At 39.4% G+C, this 19,113-nt stretch overlaps 1 protein-coding gene across 7 annotated transcripts in view; it reads right to left on the bottom strand.

The window, feature by feature from the left end:
* Nucleotides 1-19,113, bottom strand: part of sbf2 (SET binding factor 2) — a 118,151-nt gene that overhangs the window by 28,725 nt on the left and 70,313 nt on the right. For all 7 annotated transcript variants that reach the window (XM_008405274.2, XM_017304015.1, XM_008405276.2 and 4 more), the window contains 5 exons: nucleotides 18,947-19,045; nucleotides 18,438-18,642; nucleotides 17,862-17,971; nucleotides 16,890-17,039; nucleotides 10,169-10,237 (listed from right to left, as the gene is read on the bottom strand). In XM_008405274.2, coding sequence (XP_008403496.1) covers nucleotides 10,169-10,237; nucleotides 16,890-17,039; nucleotides 17,862-17,971; nucleotides 18,438-18,642; nucleotides 18,947-19,045 — 633 coding nt within the window. The remainder of the gene's footprint in view (nucleotides 1-10,168; nucleotides 10,238-16,889; nucleotides 17,040-17,861; nucleotides 17,972-18,437; nucleotides 18,643-18,946; nucleotides 19,046-19,113) is intronic.

Below are 19,113 nucleotides of genomic sequence, written 5' to 3' on the forward strand. Positions count from 1 at the left end.
GTTGAAATTAAACTGGGGCAGCGTATTTCCGATGACATGCAGAGTGAATTATGCAATTTGGAGAGATATTTGCAATACTTGTAGCTCAGAAAATGTTTGCCGCCGTTGGAATTTCGGAGGATTCAATGATGGAGTAACTAAGGAAAACCAAATAAGGATATGCAAAAGAACAAAATAATTATGCGTTCTCACGGCACAAGCAAAAGGGCAACGATCGAGTATTTGCCCAAAAGTTTTCTCATCGCAATCTTCGAATTTTTTAGATTCACGCTGTGTGACAAGGCCGGCTTTATCACCTCGCCAGAACATTGGACAATAAAAACAAACCAAGCAACTAGAGAGTTAACTCAAAAGGTACCGCTGCAAAGCAAAATTATCACCGACCGTCCATATGTGCAGTCAGAAGAGAGGCTGGTTAATCCTTTCAATGTCTGCAAATTTACCACAACAGTTTTCAGTAAAATTAGTCTGTTAAAGTGTTAAGAAGTGGGAGAAACAACAAAATCAAGTGAGCCATAAGGTTTAAAGCAAAAATCAATCATTCAATGCAAGTCATAACTTTTTAAACGGATAACAACCCCTGTTGGAGCAACTTAGCACCCCTCCAGCGCTCCATGTCAAGACGTATTTGGAAACATAGCCATTCTTTTTCATTAGAGTGGTCTGCAAAGTGAATCAGCCGTCTCTCACAAAAACAGCCACTTCAGAGGAAGCTGGAGTTCTCGGCTAAAAACATCAGCACGGTCGTGTGCTGCACTGTGCAAAAATGTATGGTGAAGAGACGCTGAGCGATTCCAGAAAAATAAACTTGCATAGGAAAAACAACACAACCTCAACAGAGGCTGTGTTCAGATTAATGAGCGTCCACAGAAAGCAAAATTTCACCATCCATCCGTCTCGAAGCCTTAGAGCCACATGCATGGATCAGGCCTGTTATTAGATTAGCTTCTGATTTCTCTCCCCTGAGTCTGACACAATCCAGTGGTGTATATTATCACTTTATAGTTTACTTTTGAAGAAAGAGAACTGGTGGCAGGGGAGGTGACTGTAATTACAAGAGACAGAACCAAAACAGCTTTACTCCGACTACGGTGGGCCAGATGCCAGGAGGGTGTTGAGCTTACAGCTAATGCCCACACGGCAGAAAAGCGCACGCGCACATACACGCATACACACCTCTTCATACTAGAGCCAAGTGTTCCTTCCTAGTTCATAGTCGTTAATTTGTTAATTGTTCTTTCCTGTGGTTTAAATATACTTTCCTTTCCACATTTTTGTCAGATTTGATTGACAGAAGCACTAATTTCTGAGGATGCACTACAACCTCAGCTTCTACTTAGTGAAAGAGAAAAAGTATTTAATAGAAAATGCTGGTTAAACATCTTGAAAAACTTAACAGTCACACTGTTAGACAGTTACACAACTGCTGCTTAACCTCCTGCTGATTGTCTCCTAAATGTTAAATAACCAAGATGAAACCAATTTTCAGGAGAAACAACATGTCTCTGATTAAAGTCTGTTTTCAAAGGCTTTCAAGGTGTTTAAGGACTGAATCTTTCATGTCCTGCTGGCAAATGAGAGAACTTAAAAAAACAAAACAGATTTTACTCATAATAAAGGAGAAAGATCTACAATGGTTGTCTGAGTCACTTGACACTACGAGCCAAAAGGACAACTCTTGACCTAATTTTCAACCCCGTAACCACATGTTTTGTTCCGATTCATTATAACTGGAAACAAACCGTGGTTAGCGTGGTATGTGTCCTTACCGTTACCTCTTCGCAATCTCGACATGATTTTTTGAGGTGTGGAAGATAATGTGGGACATCAGGTAAACAGTTTGACCATGTGATCACGTAAAAGATTAGTTGAGGAAATATATCGAAGAGCGTCCTTTTTTTACTCATCAAGTCCATCGGTCTTGAACGTTTTGGCAAACCGGCAACCAGTTCTTCCATGAATGGCATATTCCATTTCAACCATATCCCAGGTGGCTCCGAGTTTTCCATCTTCACTTTAAAATTCAAGATGTCCGTTAGTGACGTGAATGGAGGGTGAATTTATGAAGTTACTGAGACTTTTATAAGCTGCTCGAGCAAAAGAACTTTGGATTCTGATGTGCACAGAAAGTTAGACGACCACTTCCAATATGGGGGGGAAAAAACCCACACAGACATCTGCAATCTGTTTATGTAAAAAGGATTTAGGCCTGGGCAATGTGACGTGCAACTAATATCAACATATAGTTCGGGTTTGATGGTGATTCAGGACTCTGATCTTCTTTCCAATTGCAGGACAAAAGCAACAAACATTGTGGCCGTCTTTAAGCTCACAAACACCTGCAAACCTGACAGGTAACTCATGATTTGAGACAAAGATAAATCCCTTTAACTCACAAACAGACTATGAAAAGACTTCATACACATCTATGAAACACTAAATGACAAATGTCAGAGCATAGGAGCCAAGCACCGAAACATCAGATCAATGCTAAGGAAGGAAAATCCTTGTAGGCTACAATTTAGGGCTTAAATAAATGGGAAATGCTAAATAATCACATTTTTTGCCATTACGAGATCTATAATAATGGTTTAAGGAGGGCTTAAAGAAACTATGCCTCCAGCAAATTAGAAGTATAGTGGCAATGGTTGGTTTGGAATTTTTTACATGATATGCCATAAGATGGTCACTGCCTTTTGCTTTGCTGAAGAAAAGTTTAAACATTTGAACATTTCTGGAAAAATCCATACACTATTAGGAGTCATATGACGCTCTAATCCCAGCAATCAAAGTCATATCTAGCAGCTTAAGCACATTAAACATCAAAATGTAAACAAATAAGCTAAGGAAATGAATAAAACTAAACAACAGAATAAAACAACAACAGAATTAATCTAAACAAAACACGACACTGTAGTTGGAAACTTGGTACCAACATGGTACCAACTGGAAGGTGGATCAGGTTAGAGAGGAATCAGAGGAATCGCAAACAGATTCACTCAACAGAAGTGAACAGATGAAAAAGCAGCAGGCGTGGGGCTTTGTGCTGATGAATGTCACAGATTTCACAGTCAGCTCAGGTGTCAGCAGCTTGCTTTTCAAATCTTTCAGTAATAGCAAAGTGGACGGGGGGGAGTGTTTGAAAACACACCTCATGTCGCATGACTCCATTGCCGAATACATTTGTAAGTGCCATATTTGTTTTTACGTGACGCTTAAAAGCAGGTAGGGCTATTTCCCCTTCTGGCTCAGTCCATGGGTCTGCTGGAGAGCCATGGGGGGATGGGGCAGGGTGGTATAGAAAAGAAAATGTCAACATATTTTGCAAATATAAAACATTTGTAAGAAGCTAAATTACAATTAGTAGCTTTTAATGTGCACACAAGTTTCAGTGAAGGTCTTTTCCCGGAATTGTATGTGAAAAGTCAACCCAAGTAGGGCACAATAATAAAATGGCAGTGGAAAAACTACTCAGTTAATCCTCTGAAGAAGCAGAGTTGGGTTATAAAATCCCATTTTCACCATATAAGGGAGTACTGTTCAACTAGAAAACCTGTGCAAGTAAAGTGAAAGGCAGAGGAAGGACAGCATTAGTGAGAGAAGCAGCCAAGTGGTCTATGAAAAATCTGGAGTAGTTGAAGGGATGCACAGCTCAGGTGGAAGAACCTGTGCAGCACACACAAGTCCATCCATTGTGGAAGAGTGCTAAGAATAAAAACTTAGTTAAAGAAAGCTGTAAGAAGTTATGTTTTAAACATGACAAACATGTAAAGAAGGTGCTCTGATCAGATGATGGCTGCAGAGTGCGACATACGTAAAAAAAAAAATAAAAAAAATAAAAAATAGCACTACAAAATAACTTATCAGCAATAAACAACAAAAATGCTTTGATTTCCACAGGAGAAAAGGAGCTTCCTTCTGCAGGATTTTCTCCATCAGTGGATTCTAAACTTTCCCCTCGCTTCACAGTCAGAAACTCTCCTCTCCGGTCGGCCTCTAAACGACCGACGCAGCCGAACAGAGTGCAAACTTGCCGTAGATCATAAGCCAACTTTTAGATGACATTAATGACCGCGTGTTTAGATTAACTGTTCTCTCTCAGAATGACAGATGATTTATCTCACTTTACCATCAGAACCATGCGTGCTGTCTTAGAGTTGAGCATGGGAAGGAGTCCAGAGGATTGCTGGAATAAATAACGAGGACACATCTAGAGCTGATCGATGTGAAGTCGAGCTATAGTGCAGCTAAGCCTGCCATTGTGCAAGACTGCAGTCTTAGAGTCTGAAGTATACGTGGACCCTGTCAAACTTTGCACGATTAAGTGGTAGAGCGTGGATTTAAGAAGAAATGTAGGCCTCTAGATACTCTCATACCTCTTTGTCAGCTGAGTGTGTTAAGCATCTTGCAGCAGATGTTACGTGAGTGTGTGTCCATGTTTGTGCGGGGGGTATGGGTGTGTTATTTGTCAGGGCTTTCTATATTAAGCCTGTACTTTTCTGACTTGTCGGATATGCTTGGGTCAAATTGACCGAGGTCAGCCTCGCTTATTGATGACCGCTCACAATGCTCACCAAGTGTTTTTTTTTTGCAGGCAGATGTGCAAGGAGGGAGGACAGAGGAAAGAAGAGGGAAGGGAGGAGGGAGGGAAGGTATAGGAAGAAAGATGAAGGGGAAGGAGGGAGTGCAGCTCCGTCGGACCCATCTGGCTGTGTGACGAGCGAAGAGGAGGAATGTGGAGTCGAGAGAGAAAGGGTGAAAAACAAGAAGAAAAACACGAAGGGTGGGGGACAGAAAGGAGTATACAGGTCAGAAGAATTAAGCTATCAGATTCTGGCATCTCGTTTTGAACTCCAGGACCCGATTAAGACCGTTGCAGCATGATTGACTATGGCCTCGGAACATCTACGCCGCGTTGCAAAGAGACAAAAGACTTAACGCGTGTCGTCACTGAAACAAGTGCACACTTGAACAGAGACACTAAGTGAAGACCATCATATCTGTGCTGTCGCAAGCCTGCAGGCAGCGACGTTATTTACATGTTTTGCAAGAATTTAGAGCATTCTTTAACTGCTGATACAAAACAGTCACTTGATACTCTACAAGTCCTTGGTGAGAACGAATGTTTGACCTAAAAACAAGTCATCCCTTCAGACACTTTTGCAAGCATGTTTTAAAAACACCCTAAAATGCAACAAATTATGAAAAGAACCACAACCCAGACCCAACTAGGAATTAATCACAAAGAAAATGAGAACCGCACAAAAGAAGTAACTAATGACATCTAGTCCATGAGTTAACCGGAGTCTAACCCAGCCTTCTTATGTAAAGATGATTGACAAATAAGGTCATTATTTAAAAACTGTTTTTTTCTTTGTACTGAAGTCATCACTGTCTGCTTACAAGTATTTGTTTAATGACCTGTTGCATTTTAGTATGAAAAATAAGCACAAAGAAAATAAATTAATCACAATGCAAATACTCTTCATGGTACCGTGAATGCGCAGTAATTAAGTAAACAGACATGACAAAAGCTGGGCATTTTTACATACACAAAGGTTACGGAGTATGTCATAATCTATTGTGAGGACAACGTGGAGAGCAGTTTGACAAAGTGGGTTGACAAATCGGCCCATGGATAAACTCTGTCCACAGGAATGCTAACAGTCAAGTGTTTTTGTTGAGCAATAGATGTGTATGAGCATTTCAATCTGCTATCCTCAAGCTGTTAAACACATTTAAATGTTAGAAGAGATATCAGCCTGTCAAGGGATGAACAATAACGAATCCACTCATCGGCTCATCTCCAGATAAACCCACCGGCCTTTAGATAAAATCCCTCAGGAAGTGGGTTTTGGAACAAAATGTAAAACCTGACCTGTGAAAAAGGGCAGGTGACTAAGAGGTGCACAAAATCTGGATGAAATCTGACTCCAGAGGTTGACTGACAGTTTAGGCTAAGTTAAAGTTTAGGGCTGCAATTAACGATTATTTTTGGTAACATGATGATTCTGATGATTAATCACCTAAAAAAATAAAAATAAAATAATAATTTAACCACTTAGGACTTTGTTATACAGAAGTACAATAAAATATGAAAACATACAATAAATTCCTTTTAAAAATAAAAAAATTTACATTTTATTGCCTAAAATGCAACAACATAGCATTCCTAAGTGAACACAAAAGATGTAGCAAAAGATGTATCTGCAGGTAAAAATAAAAAATAAAACGCTTCTAATGTCAGCATGTGAAAAGCTCAGCCCTTGCTGCTTCACTTAACGTCAATACAGTATGGCCTAATCCGTTCGTTATTTTTTGGATTAACCGGTTAATAAATGGATAGCCAAATGTGCTTTATAGGAAATTTTTTATTTTCTTTTTGCTGAATTTGAAATGGAGGAAGCTAGAACAAAATCACATGAAGAGCTCTGAGTAGAACAGATTTACAGACAAAAATGTTAACGTTAGATACAAAATGTGTACAGTATACTCTTTCAGCAAATGTTTTTTTTTTTTAGTTTGTATCTTCAGTTAATTAATTGAATTACTAAATTAGTTGACGATTACTTCAAAAATTGATCCATCACAATTAATTTGAGTAATTGTTTCAGCTCTATTAAGAGTTTACAAATACTGTAATTTGAATAGTTTTCAAAGTTGGGCCCAAAACTCCACTAGGGTTATAACAAATACTCTTAAAAGTAAGCCTACTAAACCGAAATATCAACTGTTGATGTTGCTTGCATGGTCAATATACCCTTTTCTAATTGACTTGGTGATAATACTTAATTAATAGTTGGGGTCACAAATTTCTTCTATTGTTATTTTTGAGGGAAACTAAAAACGTTGGCAACCACAGATTTAAACTACCACAAAAGCTGAGGGAAGACCCAAGAGATATGAAAGTAAAACATCAAAACACAGAATCTGGCCAACAACGTCAGTTCAGCGTCAGCGTCTGGGAAGCAAAAAAAACTAAACAGCGTCTCCGACGTGCAGAACCTAGGGGACAGTCATTTCAGAAGACGCTTCCCACGTTCCCTGACCTGCAAACTTGGGGACTATGGCGACAGCGCTACCACGCATGAAAACAGCATGAGGCAGCGAAAAGTCTTGCCAAGAATACCAAACAAGAACTGGCCCAGTGTCTGACATCTGATCTAAGAAACTGGAGAGGACAGTTTCTTACCAAGAATCTGGTATGAACGAGCACTTGAGAAAGATGCTATAATATTGTCAATAGAATCAGAAAGCTTGAACTGCAAAGCAGCACTAGAGGGAGAATAAGAAAAACTCTGCTCTTGCTCGGACTAAGCAAATCAGTTTTGTTAATTGACGATCCAATATTTTTGTCGTTATTCTCCAAAGTAGTTCATTTCAGCCAATGCTTTGTTTGTCTTTCATTACGGCAAAAGGACAGAGTGATCCTTTGAGAAGTAGGGTCTGTGTGTAACGCTGGTAAATTGACTCATAATTTACTCGCAAAGCATTGCGCAAGTGATGCAAAGGAATTTATAGAGAAGCCAGTAGACATTTTTCTACATCCTTTTGATCCATTTAAGACATTTTTCTAACTCTGCACTCATGCTTGATTATCATTTGTGACTCAAGCTACTGCATTTTATGATAGCTAACATTGTGCAGATCGATTTTATTGCATGAATGTTTAATAATAATAATAATAATAATTTTAAAAAAAGTGCACCGGTCAACTAGCAGGTTTGACTTTATTAAATTATTCTCCAGACAGATCAAACCTGGTTCGTCATGTCGCAACAATTTTAAAGAGACATCAACCAAAAATTGGGGAAATGACACAGACCTGACCCTTTTCTGGGTTTTGGTTAGCTTTTCTGAAACAAATCCCCTTGTCTTCTCCTATTGTCATACTATTCAGGTGAAGCACAGACTGCCTACGGGAACTTCACAGTAACCTGCTTCAAAGAAAGCCGGGAGATCCCCTTGAATCGTCCAATCCCAACATCCGGCAGAGATGGTTTAATTCATGCTGGAAAAACACCTGCCTACATGCACCAGGTACAAACAAACAGACTCAACAACCCCGTTTCTCTGAGCGACAAACTGCAGGTTATGTGGTTCAGACTTTCAAAGCAAGGGAACTTCCTTTAGCAACTGTAAAAATATGAAAAGCACCCAATTATTTAAACCACAGCAGAAACAACCTAGAGATCCAAACAAAACTTTCATTTGTTTTTTTTTTTTTTTACTGCTACTCTTGGTATCAGATCTGTAAATCTTTAATAAAAGGTCAACCACAATGGTGTTTATTTCACCCAACCTCTTCTAAAGCATGACTGTCACGCAGTATTAGGAAGCCACATGCAGTCTGTTACTGCATGTAAGGTTTTAGCCCCCGTGGGCAGATTATTCTGAGAAAGTCAAACACATTCCAGTCATCTCACAGAATGTTAAGGACAAGACTAAAAAAATAAAAAATAAAAAAAAAGATAAAAAAAAATGCCTACAAACATGTGAGAGAGGCATGATGAATCAATGGCGCTGTGTCAGGATGACGCATGCCTCAAATTCCCCACCCAAACTGACAGCTCAAGTGAGGATGCCATATTTTCCCTCATCTTTGCTGATCACTCCACAGTCCATGTGCCATTACAACTAAGAATAAATATACTTTGGCACGTTTCCTTCCTGACCTTACTTTACTTTTCGCCCTTTTCGGTTGAGCCCGTGTTGAAACCTGTCAGAGGTTTGAATAACAAAGCAAATAACATTTTTTTGAACATCATGCCTTCCAACAGGCTGCAAGTCTAATGCAGCAAATCATCCCCTAATCTTCTCATTAAAACAGTGGGGAACCACTGTGGTGTAATTATTTTCTTAGAGTTTTTGCTTAGGGTATAATTGTTACATGGTTTACCAAAGTAAGCAAGGAAACACTTACAAAATTTACCAATTCTGAGTGCTGGAAGCCCTAAGACGGCAAACAGGAAGAAAAAGAAGAAACATATGGCTTATTATGGAAACTTTCCTCAGCCAGTGGCATCCAAAGCAGATGAATCATGTGGTGATGTTCAGCAGGTCAAGTCTGAGTACTGCCCCATCAGGATGCAGGACTGGTATGTGACAAAAGCCCAGTTTGGAGAGTTGTGTCTACTGCTATAGCAACTGGCAAGCTGGAAGGACCTTGTTGTGGTGAAAGCCGCAGCTACACCTCACCAATGTTATGATTTAGGAGCCAAAGGCCACAGTCTGTTCCTCACGCTTCTCTGTGGGAGCTTTCACATGCTGCGCTGATTATGTGCATGCTGAAAAATCTGCAGAGGTTACAGGTTAAAACAGCTGTCCCTCCCCTGGAGAATCTCACATCAGTCGTACCTTCAGGGTTCCTGAACATTTTGAACAATTTCAAATTCCAGACGCACATGTCCAAATATCTGTCAACTTTAGAGTAATTTATTCAAGTAAATCATGCGTATTTAACTGATCTGTACACTGTTTAAAGTTTGGTTTGAGTATGCTCAGAAAAAAAACAACAATAAAATACATACCTGTCTGATGATGATGATGATGTATCCTGTGTTACAGTTACAGAGTGCAGAAGTCTAATAATGATGCAATTTTCTTTTCACTAAAAGAGGCTGGACATTATTATCTGTGTCAATGACACACAAACCATCAGAAGGAGAAATTAACAGTCTAGAAACCATATTGGTTTTTGACTCATATTTAAAACATTTAGACCTTTGGTTATAAGTAATACCAAGTGTTAATGTGGATACACTAAATGGTGATATCACAGTGAGTATTTCCAACTTTTTACAGATTCAAAGAAAAAAAAAAAAGCTGTGTTTTTTGTAATAATTTAGTTTTAGAAATTCTTGATTGTATGTTATAAAATATGTGGAATACTCTCAAATCAAGTGGTTTGTTTCTATTTTATGTGTATATATCTAGAAGGAAAGATGATTGACCATTCTTGTTTTTTTTTCTAGATCATTCAACCTCATTTGTTTGCTCTCATCCAATCTCAGTCCCACCACATTTGCGATTTTATAGGTGACAAAAATAATTTGACGACAATACTTTCTAGATCAGAGATGTAGAGACAGAGGACTACAAGAGTACTGCAGGTTGGTTGATTCTCCAACCTGGAGGCTCATGTAATATTGTTTTCCAGTTTTCTTACCCTGTAATAGGCTGTTGACAGGGGCAGCAGGGCAGCAGCTACTGTAAACTCCTCGGAGGTGGAGCAGTCCTGTAGGACAGATAAAAGGAAGTGTGAGACAAAACGGCAGCAAATATTACAAACTATTACCCCACACAGGATAGACACACAGTGGCTAGAGAGCTTTCAGTTTTATTTACGCAAAAAGGATGAACATCGTATTCCTGGATCAGAACTGGCATGATCAAAGTGGATAACTGATAACCTGCTGTAAATTAGAAACCATGGAGACGTGATTTATGGCAAAACCAGGAGTGCAAACAATCCATCTTCATCAAAAGCGTTACATAAAGTCTGGGCAAAGCTCAAAAAATGGCTTGCCAAAACACTCACTCCATTATTAGGCCATGTGCTTTCAATAAACTTATATAATCCCCCTCCTTGACACAATTGTCAAGAGTCACTTTTGGTCAGATTATTGACAGTGTCACAGTTAGCATTCTTGAACCAAACAGTCATACGAATCTAATTCAAAGAAATGACAAAATGTTGCAGAAAATCCAAATATGTTGTCTGTGAAATTAAAAGAGACATCAAGCAGCCACAATTAGTCAGAGAGAGTTTTCTATTTATAATGAGAACTTGCTTGTTCAAGACAAAGGTATTCAGATGAAGGTGCATTAAGAGGCTTAAAGGAGAGAGGATTAGGGGCCCAAACTAAATTTTTCAAACAGAGAGTCTACAAGAGTGATGAGAATAGGTAGAAAATACGCATGTTGGGTTAAAAACTACTTGACTCACAGGAAATTGGTTCTCATCTCTGGTAAGCTGTGTTGGGATTTATTTGCTGAAGAAGAATGGCCAGAGGAAGCTTGATTAAAGACCCCCTGCAAACAGCAGCTCTGATTCTGACCTCTTAACCCCCAGCGTGGCCTCAGACAGAAAACGAGTTCATCAAACGCAACTTTTGCATTTTTCATCCATCGCCTGTAAATGCAAACATCTAGGAAATATTAACTGAACAGCTGCAGTTTCCTAATACTGTGAGATAAGATCAAAGGAATGCTACTCCTTCAGATCATGGTCAGCAACGGAGCAAGGGGGGATCTGTTACCGCCGTTCCTTATGACAAGAATGTACCGAGGGAGAAAATGCGAAACACATGAAAGCCTGCCCCCCTGTCAACCAAGCAACATAGTTTCTGTTTTACTTGTCACAAGCATCTTTTTTTTCTTCCTCTTTCTCATTTGGGTTGCGGTAAAATGTTCCAGCTTGTTGGAGCGACACCAAAGCTTTGTTTACCAGCATCCATAACAATGCCGCAGGTCACAGGAGTTCATGGACTGCAGTCAAACAGAACAACAAGTGGAAATTAACAGAAAAAAAAGTGTGAATATAATATACCGCCAAAATTCCACCGAAAACATAAACCTGATAAAACTGAAAATTAGCGGGAAAGGATGAGCTTTGAAAATGGCTTCCGCTGGGATAAAAATAAAGAACACTTCCCAATATTCTACCACGTCATATCTTATATTAAATATTCGGAAAAAGGAAATTCCACATCTACATGTTTATTCCGTTTTTGATGTGTTGTATAATATTTAAATAATAATTTAAATAATATTTAAATATTTAAATATTTCAGATCAAATATATTTTCAAGGCAGTGAACTCATTTAAATAATTTCATCCGCTAAGAAAAAAAACAGCCTGTGTGTGGCACAATGAAGTAGGCGATAAGATCTCAAAAGCAACACATCACACCCTGATCTAAAGAAATTTAACAACGTTATTGACTTCTATCAGGCTGCAACTCCATTTTTAATCCTTTGTGACGAGCTAACTACAACGAGAGAAAACATTACAACGAGAGAAAACATTCATCAGCGGTGAACCTTCCTAAGCGTGCCTAGCCAAGAAAAAAAAATCCAATCCAAGAGAACCTCAGGACCTCACACAGGAAGCCACAAAATAACCCAGAAAAACATCTAAATAACAGCACGAATAAGAATATATATAACTATTCTTGATGATCCCCAAAACTCTTAGGAAAATATTTTTCATAACTTTTTATTTTTTGTAACTTCCTGGTAGGTTTACATCATGTTACACATGCCATAAAAGTAGCAGAGCATTTCAGAAAATGAATATCACACTGACAGTCCAACACTGTGGTGGTTGTATGATGGTCTGTGGCTGCTTTCTGGTTTTAGAACGTTCATGACTTGCTGCAATTTATGGCAGCATGAAAACTGCTCTCTACCTGAAGATCTTGATAAGCTAAAGCAGATGTGTGACATGCAGCAGGTCAGTAATACAGGGCACACCAGCAAGTTCACATTAGAATGGCAAAAACAAAAAAAACAAAATGAGTTTTAGAGTGGCCTAGTCAAAGTCTGCACTTAAAATGGTTTGAGATATTGTGAAATACCCAGTCTTTCCTTCTTGTTTCAATTTGATGATCTGAAACATTCAAGTCTGCCAAAAAAAAGAAGCAAAAATCGAAGGAAAAAAACATATTGGGCGGAAATACTTTCCCCCCACATAACTACAAAGAGACCACGTTGAGCTTTACTTTTATCTTTGTCAAATCTTTACATTTATCTTTAACAGAGAAGCTAATAGAAGCTTTGAAGGTCAACTAACACAGCCGAGAGATAGCAGTGAAATCCAGACATGATGGCATGGCATGAGATTAGACTGACGAGTGAAAGCTGAGACTGTATTATACTGAGGGCTCAGTAGTCGTCACTGGGTTGAATAGAAGCACGCAGCGCACCGCGGTGGGGAATAGCATGTTAACCTATTAGGGATTTCAAGAATGAGAGTGAGAAGTAATTGTCACTCTACAAGTCTGTTCTAGAGGACACCCCGCTGTCTTCATTTCCTTCCATTATTTAGTGAATGTCTCACCATCATTCCTAATTTCTGAAGCTCCTGGAGCAGGAATGCCGAGGATGACTAACACAGCTATTCTCTCTTTGACACGTATGCAGCCAAACAAACAGGACAAAAAAAAAAAAAAAAAGGAGGCTGTGTTTGCAAGCATGCAGGATGTGAAGAAACAGCAACTTCCTGTGAGTTTGAGAAAAGTTGCACTTTCCAGGAAACCTCTGGGATGAAAATACGTCTGTCATAGAGGTCAGTGGACAAATAAAGAAAAAGCTGAAGGAAACAGTCATGTTTTCAGTCTCGAATTAAAAGGAGCAGAAGGTTTCTGCACATTTCAGATTTGCAGAAAGTTGAATCGGACGAAAATGTAAACTAGATGCTGCCTCCACTTTCAATTCTGGTCCTGAGAACACAAGACAAATGACATGAGGGGGTCTCAACGGATCATACAAGATAAGAAACTGAAATTTATTCAGGCGCCAGACTATAACTTTACAATAAAGATTTCCACTGCATGCCCAGACCTCCACCCTTGCCTGCCATCTAGCGTGCCTGGCGATAGACCCAGAAGTTGCTCCCTGCAGGACTTCCATAGCATCAAAGGCCTGATCAGCAGGTGACCATACTCTCAGAGGAATGATTCAGACAACCTATTGAATCCAGGGAACAAGGAATATGAGGCAGTTTTGGAGGAAAAAGCAAGTTCAACTGGTACGAGTCCAATGCCAAGATACCTTTAATTTGAAGTTTTATCCTCTTCTTGTTGAGTGTTAATCAATAACTTGAGTTTTTTTTAATCGAAACCATTTTATTTGATGTTTCTGTAATAAACCAGAGGAATTTTTAACCTTTACACTCAATGATATTACTCAGAAACTGCAAGAATTATAGTCATGTTGGATTTCAGGAATATAAAGCTATAAAACATTAGCATGCAAATGGTGAGGGAGTTTGTACTATAAGTAATGGGACGAAGAATGAATTGCACAAAACAAACAGATTTTATTGACAAAGCACGAAAACCAATTAGAGATATTTAACTTTTATTTAGTTGCGAACATCCTAAGAAAACAGTTATGGGAATGAGACTGGGCAGAGATTCCCAGTGTCCCCGGCACATAAAAGGTCATAGCTATCAAGGCCAGCGAGGCAGAAAGGGGGGCCCTGCTCTCACAGCAGGAGAATCATATTTGATCTAAAGCATGCAAAAATCTCATAAAGCAAACACTGAACGAATTTCAAGTCTCTTCAAATGACGGCTACATATACTCTGTTGTTAGGAGTCAGATTTCAGGGCAATAAACGAAAACATGCACAAATTTCATGTCCAAGAACATCTGTGTTTAACGTGTGCTCTGCTCCAGCCGTAGCGAGCTCACGGACTGCGTGCCGTTGGATCCGCTGCGCGCGGACTTTCCGCCTCACAGTAAACTGCGTTTCAGAGTGTTTTTCTGAGCACCATGGTGAGGCCCTCGGCCATGAGAGCGCAGAGGGCTCATAATCCTATCTGACAGGAAATGTTTGAGATGCCACGACACATCCACAGCAGGGCTCATTCCCCCCACATGGCTTGCACAATGTTAATTTCTAAAAGCTGCAGCACTGACCTGTGTGTACAAACACACACTCACACACACGCACGCAAACAAACTAATTAGTGTGCAATGAAATGAGTAAATGCCTAAGCGAAGGTCAGTGCCGTGTGTGATTAATGGCAGAGAAACGGCGCAGGACCTGATTAAAACAGTCTAAACAGAAAAAATGAGTAACATCACTTCATTCCTGATCATGTGTCAACATTTTTTCCTGAAAGACAAAGCACATAAAAGGTATTAAAAAAGTTAGAACGCCACCTTTAAACTGCTGTAAACTGTTATGTCACTTCCTGCAGCTGTGAAAACCTTACAAAGAGAGACATTGATCAAATATAAACATTTGGGGGGGGGGGACTGTTAGCTTGGAGCTCACGACAAATGTTGCGACTGGCCTCAGATCGGTGATGTCACTGCAGATCAATGTGTCATATTAACACATTTTCCAGAAATTGGAATGAGGACAGATGCTGCCATTAGACAAAGAAACATTTTTAACAGCGGACGTCACACACGCAAACAGATCCGCTTGGGACATCTTTTCCTGACGGGGGTATTCTTGCATGACATGGCGTTGAAGGAGAGGTCACTGCAAAATCTGAAACTAATTACTGGCCACGGCATTTTGTATTTATATTTATTCCACAGACCGTCTGCGGCTGACACCCGCATGGCAGAAGAAACTGAACTGAGGGCAGAAACAAGCCTGCCTGGCATCTAAACAAACCTGATGACAAAAACATTCAAAATCAATAAATTAGAGGCACAAACAGACCTCACAGAAAGCCAGACCATCATTTACCCCTTGTTTCGTTTTACAAAAAGTGCACTCTACATCAGATCTCTTCTCCATGTGTTAAATAATTACTTTTCTCCACATATTGCTGTAGATCACTTCTTTTTTCAGCGGGCTGCCAGAAGGAATCATGAAGGGGAAACATTCTTTGAGACTCCCTCAGAAACTCTTTTTTTCTGTATAATTATATAGTCATGACCAACAAATTTCAGGCTCTGCTTAGACATGTTTAAAGTCAGGACCTACACATCTTGAGATAAATACGTTTACTGATAAACTGAAAGCTATTTTTGCATCTTCTTGCACCGATAAAGAGCAATTTGATATGAATTCATATATAAACGACATGTCTAATAGACATCCGCGCCCTCTGCATATTCCTATATTGTTTAGGGGAAAGGAATGCTTGGAATCTGACGCCCCCCCCCCAATAAAAGCTGCACTCAGTGAGGACAGCTTCAGATTAATAAAATCTCTGGAATGAGCTGATTCAGGGCAGTAAAACGTGAAGATCTGAACTACCAGTAAGGACCCGGCTGCATGGGGTGAGTAACGACTCCTTATGAAACATCGCTGACACTTCCACAGGATGCTAAAGAATGGCAGCACCAGGGAGAGACAAACAGTCTGGGGAACAAAAGGGAAAACTATTGTTTCTGAAATGTATTACATGGATAAACATACATGTTTAATTTATTATAAAGATTTTTTGGGGGATGACAAGACTATTAAAGAGATAGTCATTTAATTTTTAAAATACAAAAAATAAACACATCACACATCATTAATACATCACAGCTGAATATGTAATTTTTTTCTGTATTAAATTTTTGTCTGGACATCATCAGATTTTCACAATTAGGCTTTGTTAAATCATGTTGCATTTCATGACTAAACAGGATGTTTTACCTTCTCGCCACAAATGCATTCTCAGACATCTGGAAGACATTCATGTGTCAATGAGCATTTCAAGGTTTTAAAAGGATTACCATTTCAAATTTCCCAATATTTTCAATCTTTCTGTTATCACAGTTTAATGGTCTTTAATTGTTGTTGAACAAATGGCTCCAGACACTTTCCTAACTAAAAACAAGGGTAATATTTTTTTTAATATTTCCCGATATGAAAAACAAAAGAAAACCACAGTGTGACAGGGATTTTCTCAATTCCTCCCAAGTCCGATTTTTTCTAGAAATCAAGTCTCTAAATCGAGAAGTGAAGACCTCCCTCCCCTCCCCAAGGTTCAGATCAAGTCACAAGTATTTGTGCTACAAATTTAAGCCACGTCTCAAGTCTTTCCTGTCAGGTCCAAATCTTTAGTTCATGATATACAGTTTAACTTTAAAATGTTTTAGTAAATACTCTGATGACTTGATGCTTTCACTCAACTAACTGTGAGAATTTCCTATTGGTTTACGCCTTCTCCTGTGTACAAACCACTTACTGTGACGCAACTCACCTGAAGGGCGCAGTTCATCATCCGAACAATGTAGTCGAACTGCTGGTGGTCCAGTATGGCTCTGTTCTGCTGAACGTGGACACTCAGCTCGTCGGTAAGACACTGGCGAGCTGCCTTTCCTTTCAGCGCACGCAGCGCAGCAGGAAGGGTCTGTCGACGCACAGATCCACAAATGAACAAATAAAAAGTGAAGAACAGCCGGAAAATTAAGTAAGTAACTTGATAAGAGAAGTTGCAATTTATGTCTGTAGTTTGTCTGTAGTCTCAGTTGATTTACTCAGTACAACACGTGAATATGGAATATCACGTCCCTGCGCCACTGAAGCCACTTTTAATCACGCCTTTTGGGCAAATAGCATGAAACTATATATCTGTCTGTCATCACTGCCATTACTCGGTTCTCAGGCTCTTCACCTAGCGGAGAATGCCTCTTGGATTCAGCCTGGCTAGCTGATTTTGGGTAGCTCTGAGTTTTTTTGTGAGGCTACTGGAAATTAGTTTATTATGTTTTGGAGTTGGAGGATCAGATCATGTTCTAACAGGTACAAATGTATCCATTGACTTGCTCCATGCTGACCTGCTATCGTGGTTTTTGACCATTTAAGTTGAAAATCTCCTGAAGATGCAGGCAGGGATTATACAACACCTATATGAAACAACTGGGATACACAAAGTCACTGGCAACAATTCATGCGTGTCATTACACAGAGAAGGACGCACAAACTGATGATCTTCTATGCTAAAATATGAATTTACTAAATAAACCGTTTCTGGGGATACGTCCAAAAAGAGTTGATTAATGATCCACGATATCTAGTCTAGTGCCTGTGTCCCAGCTGGGACACATTACAGTGATAAAAGTGGAGAGCTGTCCGCAGCTCAGTGTGGTGTAACTCAGAGGAAAGATGCTCTTGGCTAATAAGCTTCTTTAAAGGACGATTAGCTTCTCTGATGAAAGACGGTGAGAATCACCTTTTCAGTCTCCAGGGTCTTGTTATCAAAGATGAAGGAAATGCAGCTCTTCACCACCTCCAGCCTGCGAGCGCTGTTAAACACTGAGCCACATTTGCCCATAATTGACACTAAGACAGAAAACAAAGAAAGAATTAGCTGGTGGCTAAAAAAAAAAGCTGATACAAACAGGATTACTACATATTTCATATAAAATTCCAGACTCAACTTTCCAGAGCTCCCCAATCCTTTGCGACCATTAAATGTAAAATACAAAAAAATAACTGTGATTTTAAGGAAGGTGAGTGGAAAGAGAATAGAAAGAAGAAAAGTCAATAGGATACGATAGAAAGATAGAAGCAATGAAACAAATGACAAGGAAAGAAAGTAAGGAAATATGCAAAAAGGGATAAAAATAGAAAAGAAAAGTAAGAAGAAAAGGAAGGATGCTAAGAAATAAGAATGGAAATATGGACATGCGATTTAGACAATGGGATAAAGAATAAAATAGACTCTGGAAATACAAATATTTTCCACACTCTTAAATTATTTTTCCTTCTTTGTCCGGATCTGGAAAATACTAGAATAATATCGTACCAACGGGCGGTCCGGCAGGAACAACACACTTCTTCTCCGGTCGCGTGGAAACAGGAGTAAGGCTGTGTTTCACCACACCATCCTGCAGCATCTTCTCCACCTTTTCATCATCGAGCAGAGGAAACGGCACCTGGTGCACGCGCAGGTGGGATCCTTCAGAGGGCCGAGGCACTTTCTGGAAAGCCATGTGGGGGTTGGGATTCTCCTACAGACCAAACACAAAGAAAATCAGAAAAATGATCGAATTTGACTGAAGTGTTTAAAATAAAGTTCAAGTCATCAATGTTACATTCTATTGTTTACCTGCAATGATGTTAACAGGAACTGATAAAAAATCTTATTCACAGCTTATCAATGGTGATGTATGTGGAATTATTCAGTCATCGACAACAATTATAGTTAGTAATGTACGCTCTGAGGAAAATTTATTTCTCACCCCGATGAAAAGTGTCTGCACTTTTTTACCAGAAAGACTGGATCTGTTTTTGTTTTTTGGCATGAAATCTTACATTTCTGAAGAGCTGCTCTGAGAGCTCCCGGATGCGCTTCTGCAGCATGACAGCGTTGGCTTCCTCTTCCTTGAAGCTTTCCACATCTAAGGCCACCAGCTGAAAAGCACAACAGAAAGAGAGAAAGAAGACACACCTGAACTGCCAGGTAAAAAAAAAAAAAAAAA

The sequence above is a fragment of the Poecilia reticulata genome, linkage group LG3 (assembly GCF_000633615.1).
Source record: "Poecilia reticulata strain Guanapo linkage group LG3, Guppy_female_1.0+MT, whole genome shotgun sequence".
In the NCBI taxonomy this organism is placed as follows: Eukaryota; Metazoa; Chordata; class Actinopteri; order Cyprinodontiformes; family Poeciliidae; genus Poecilia; species Poecilia reticulata.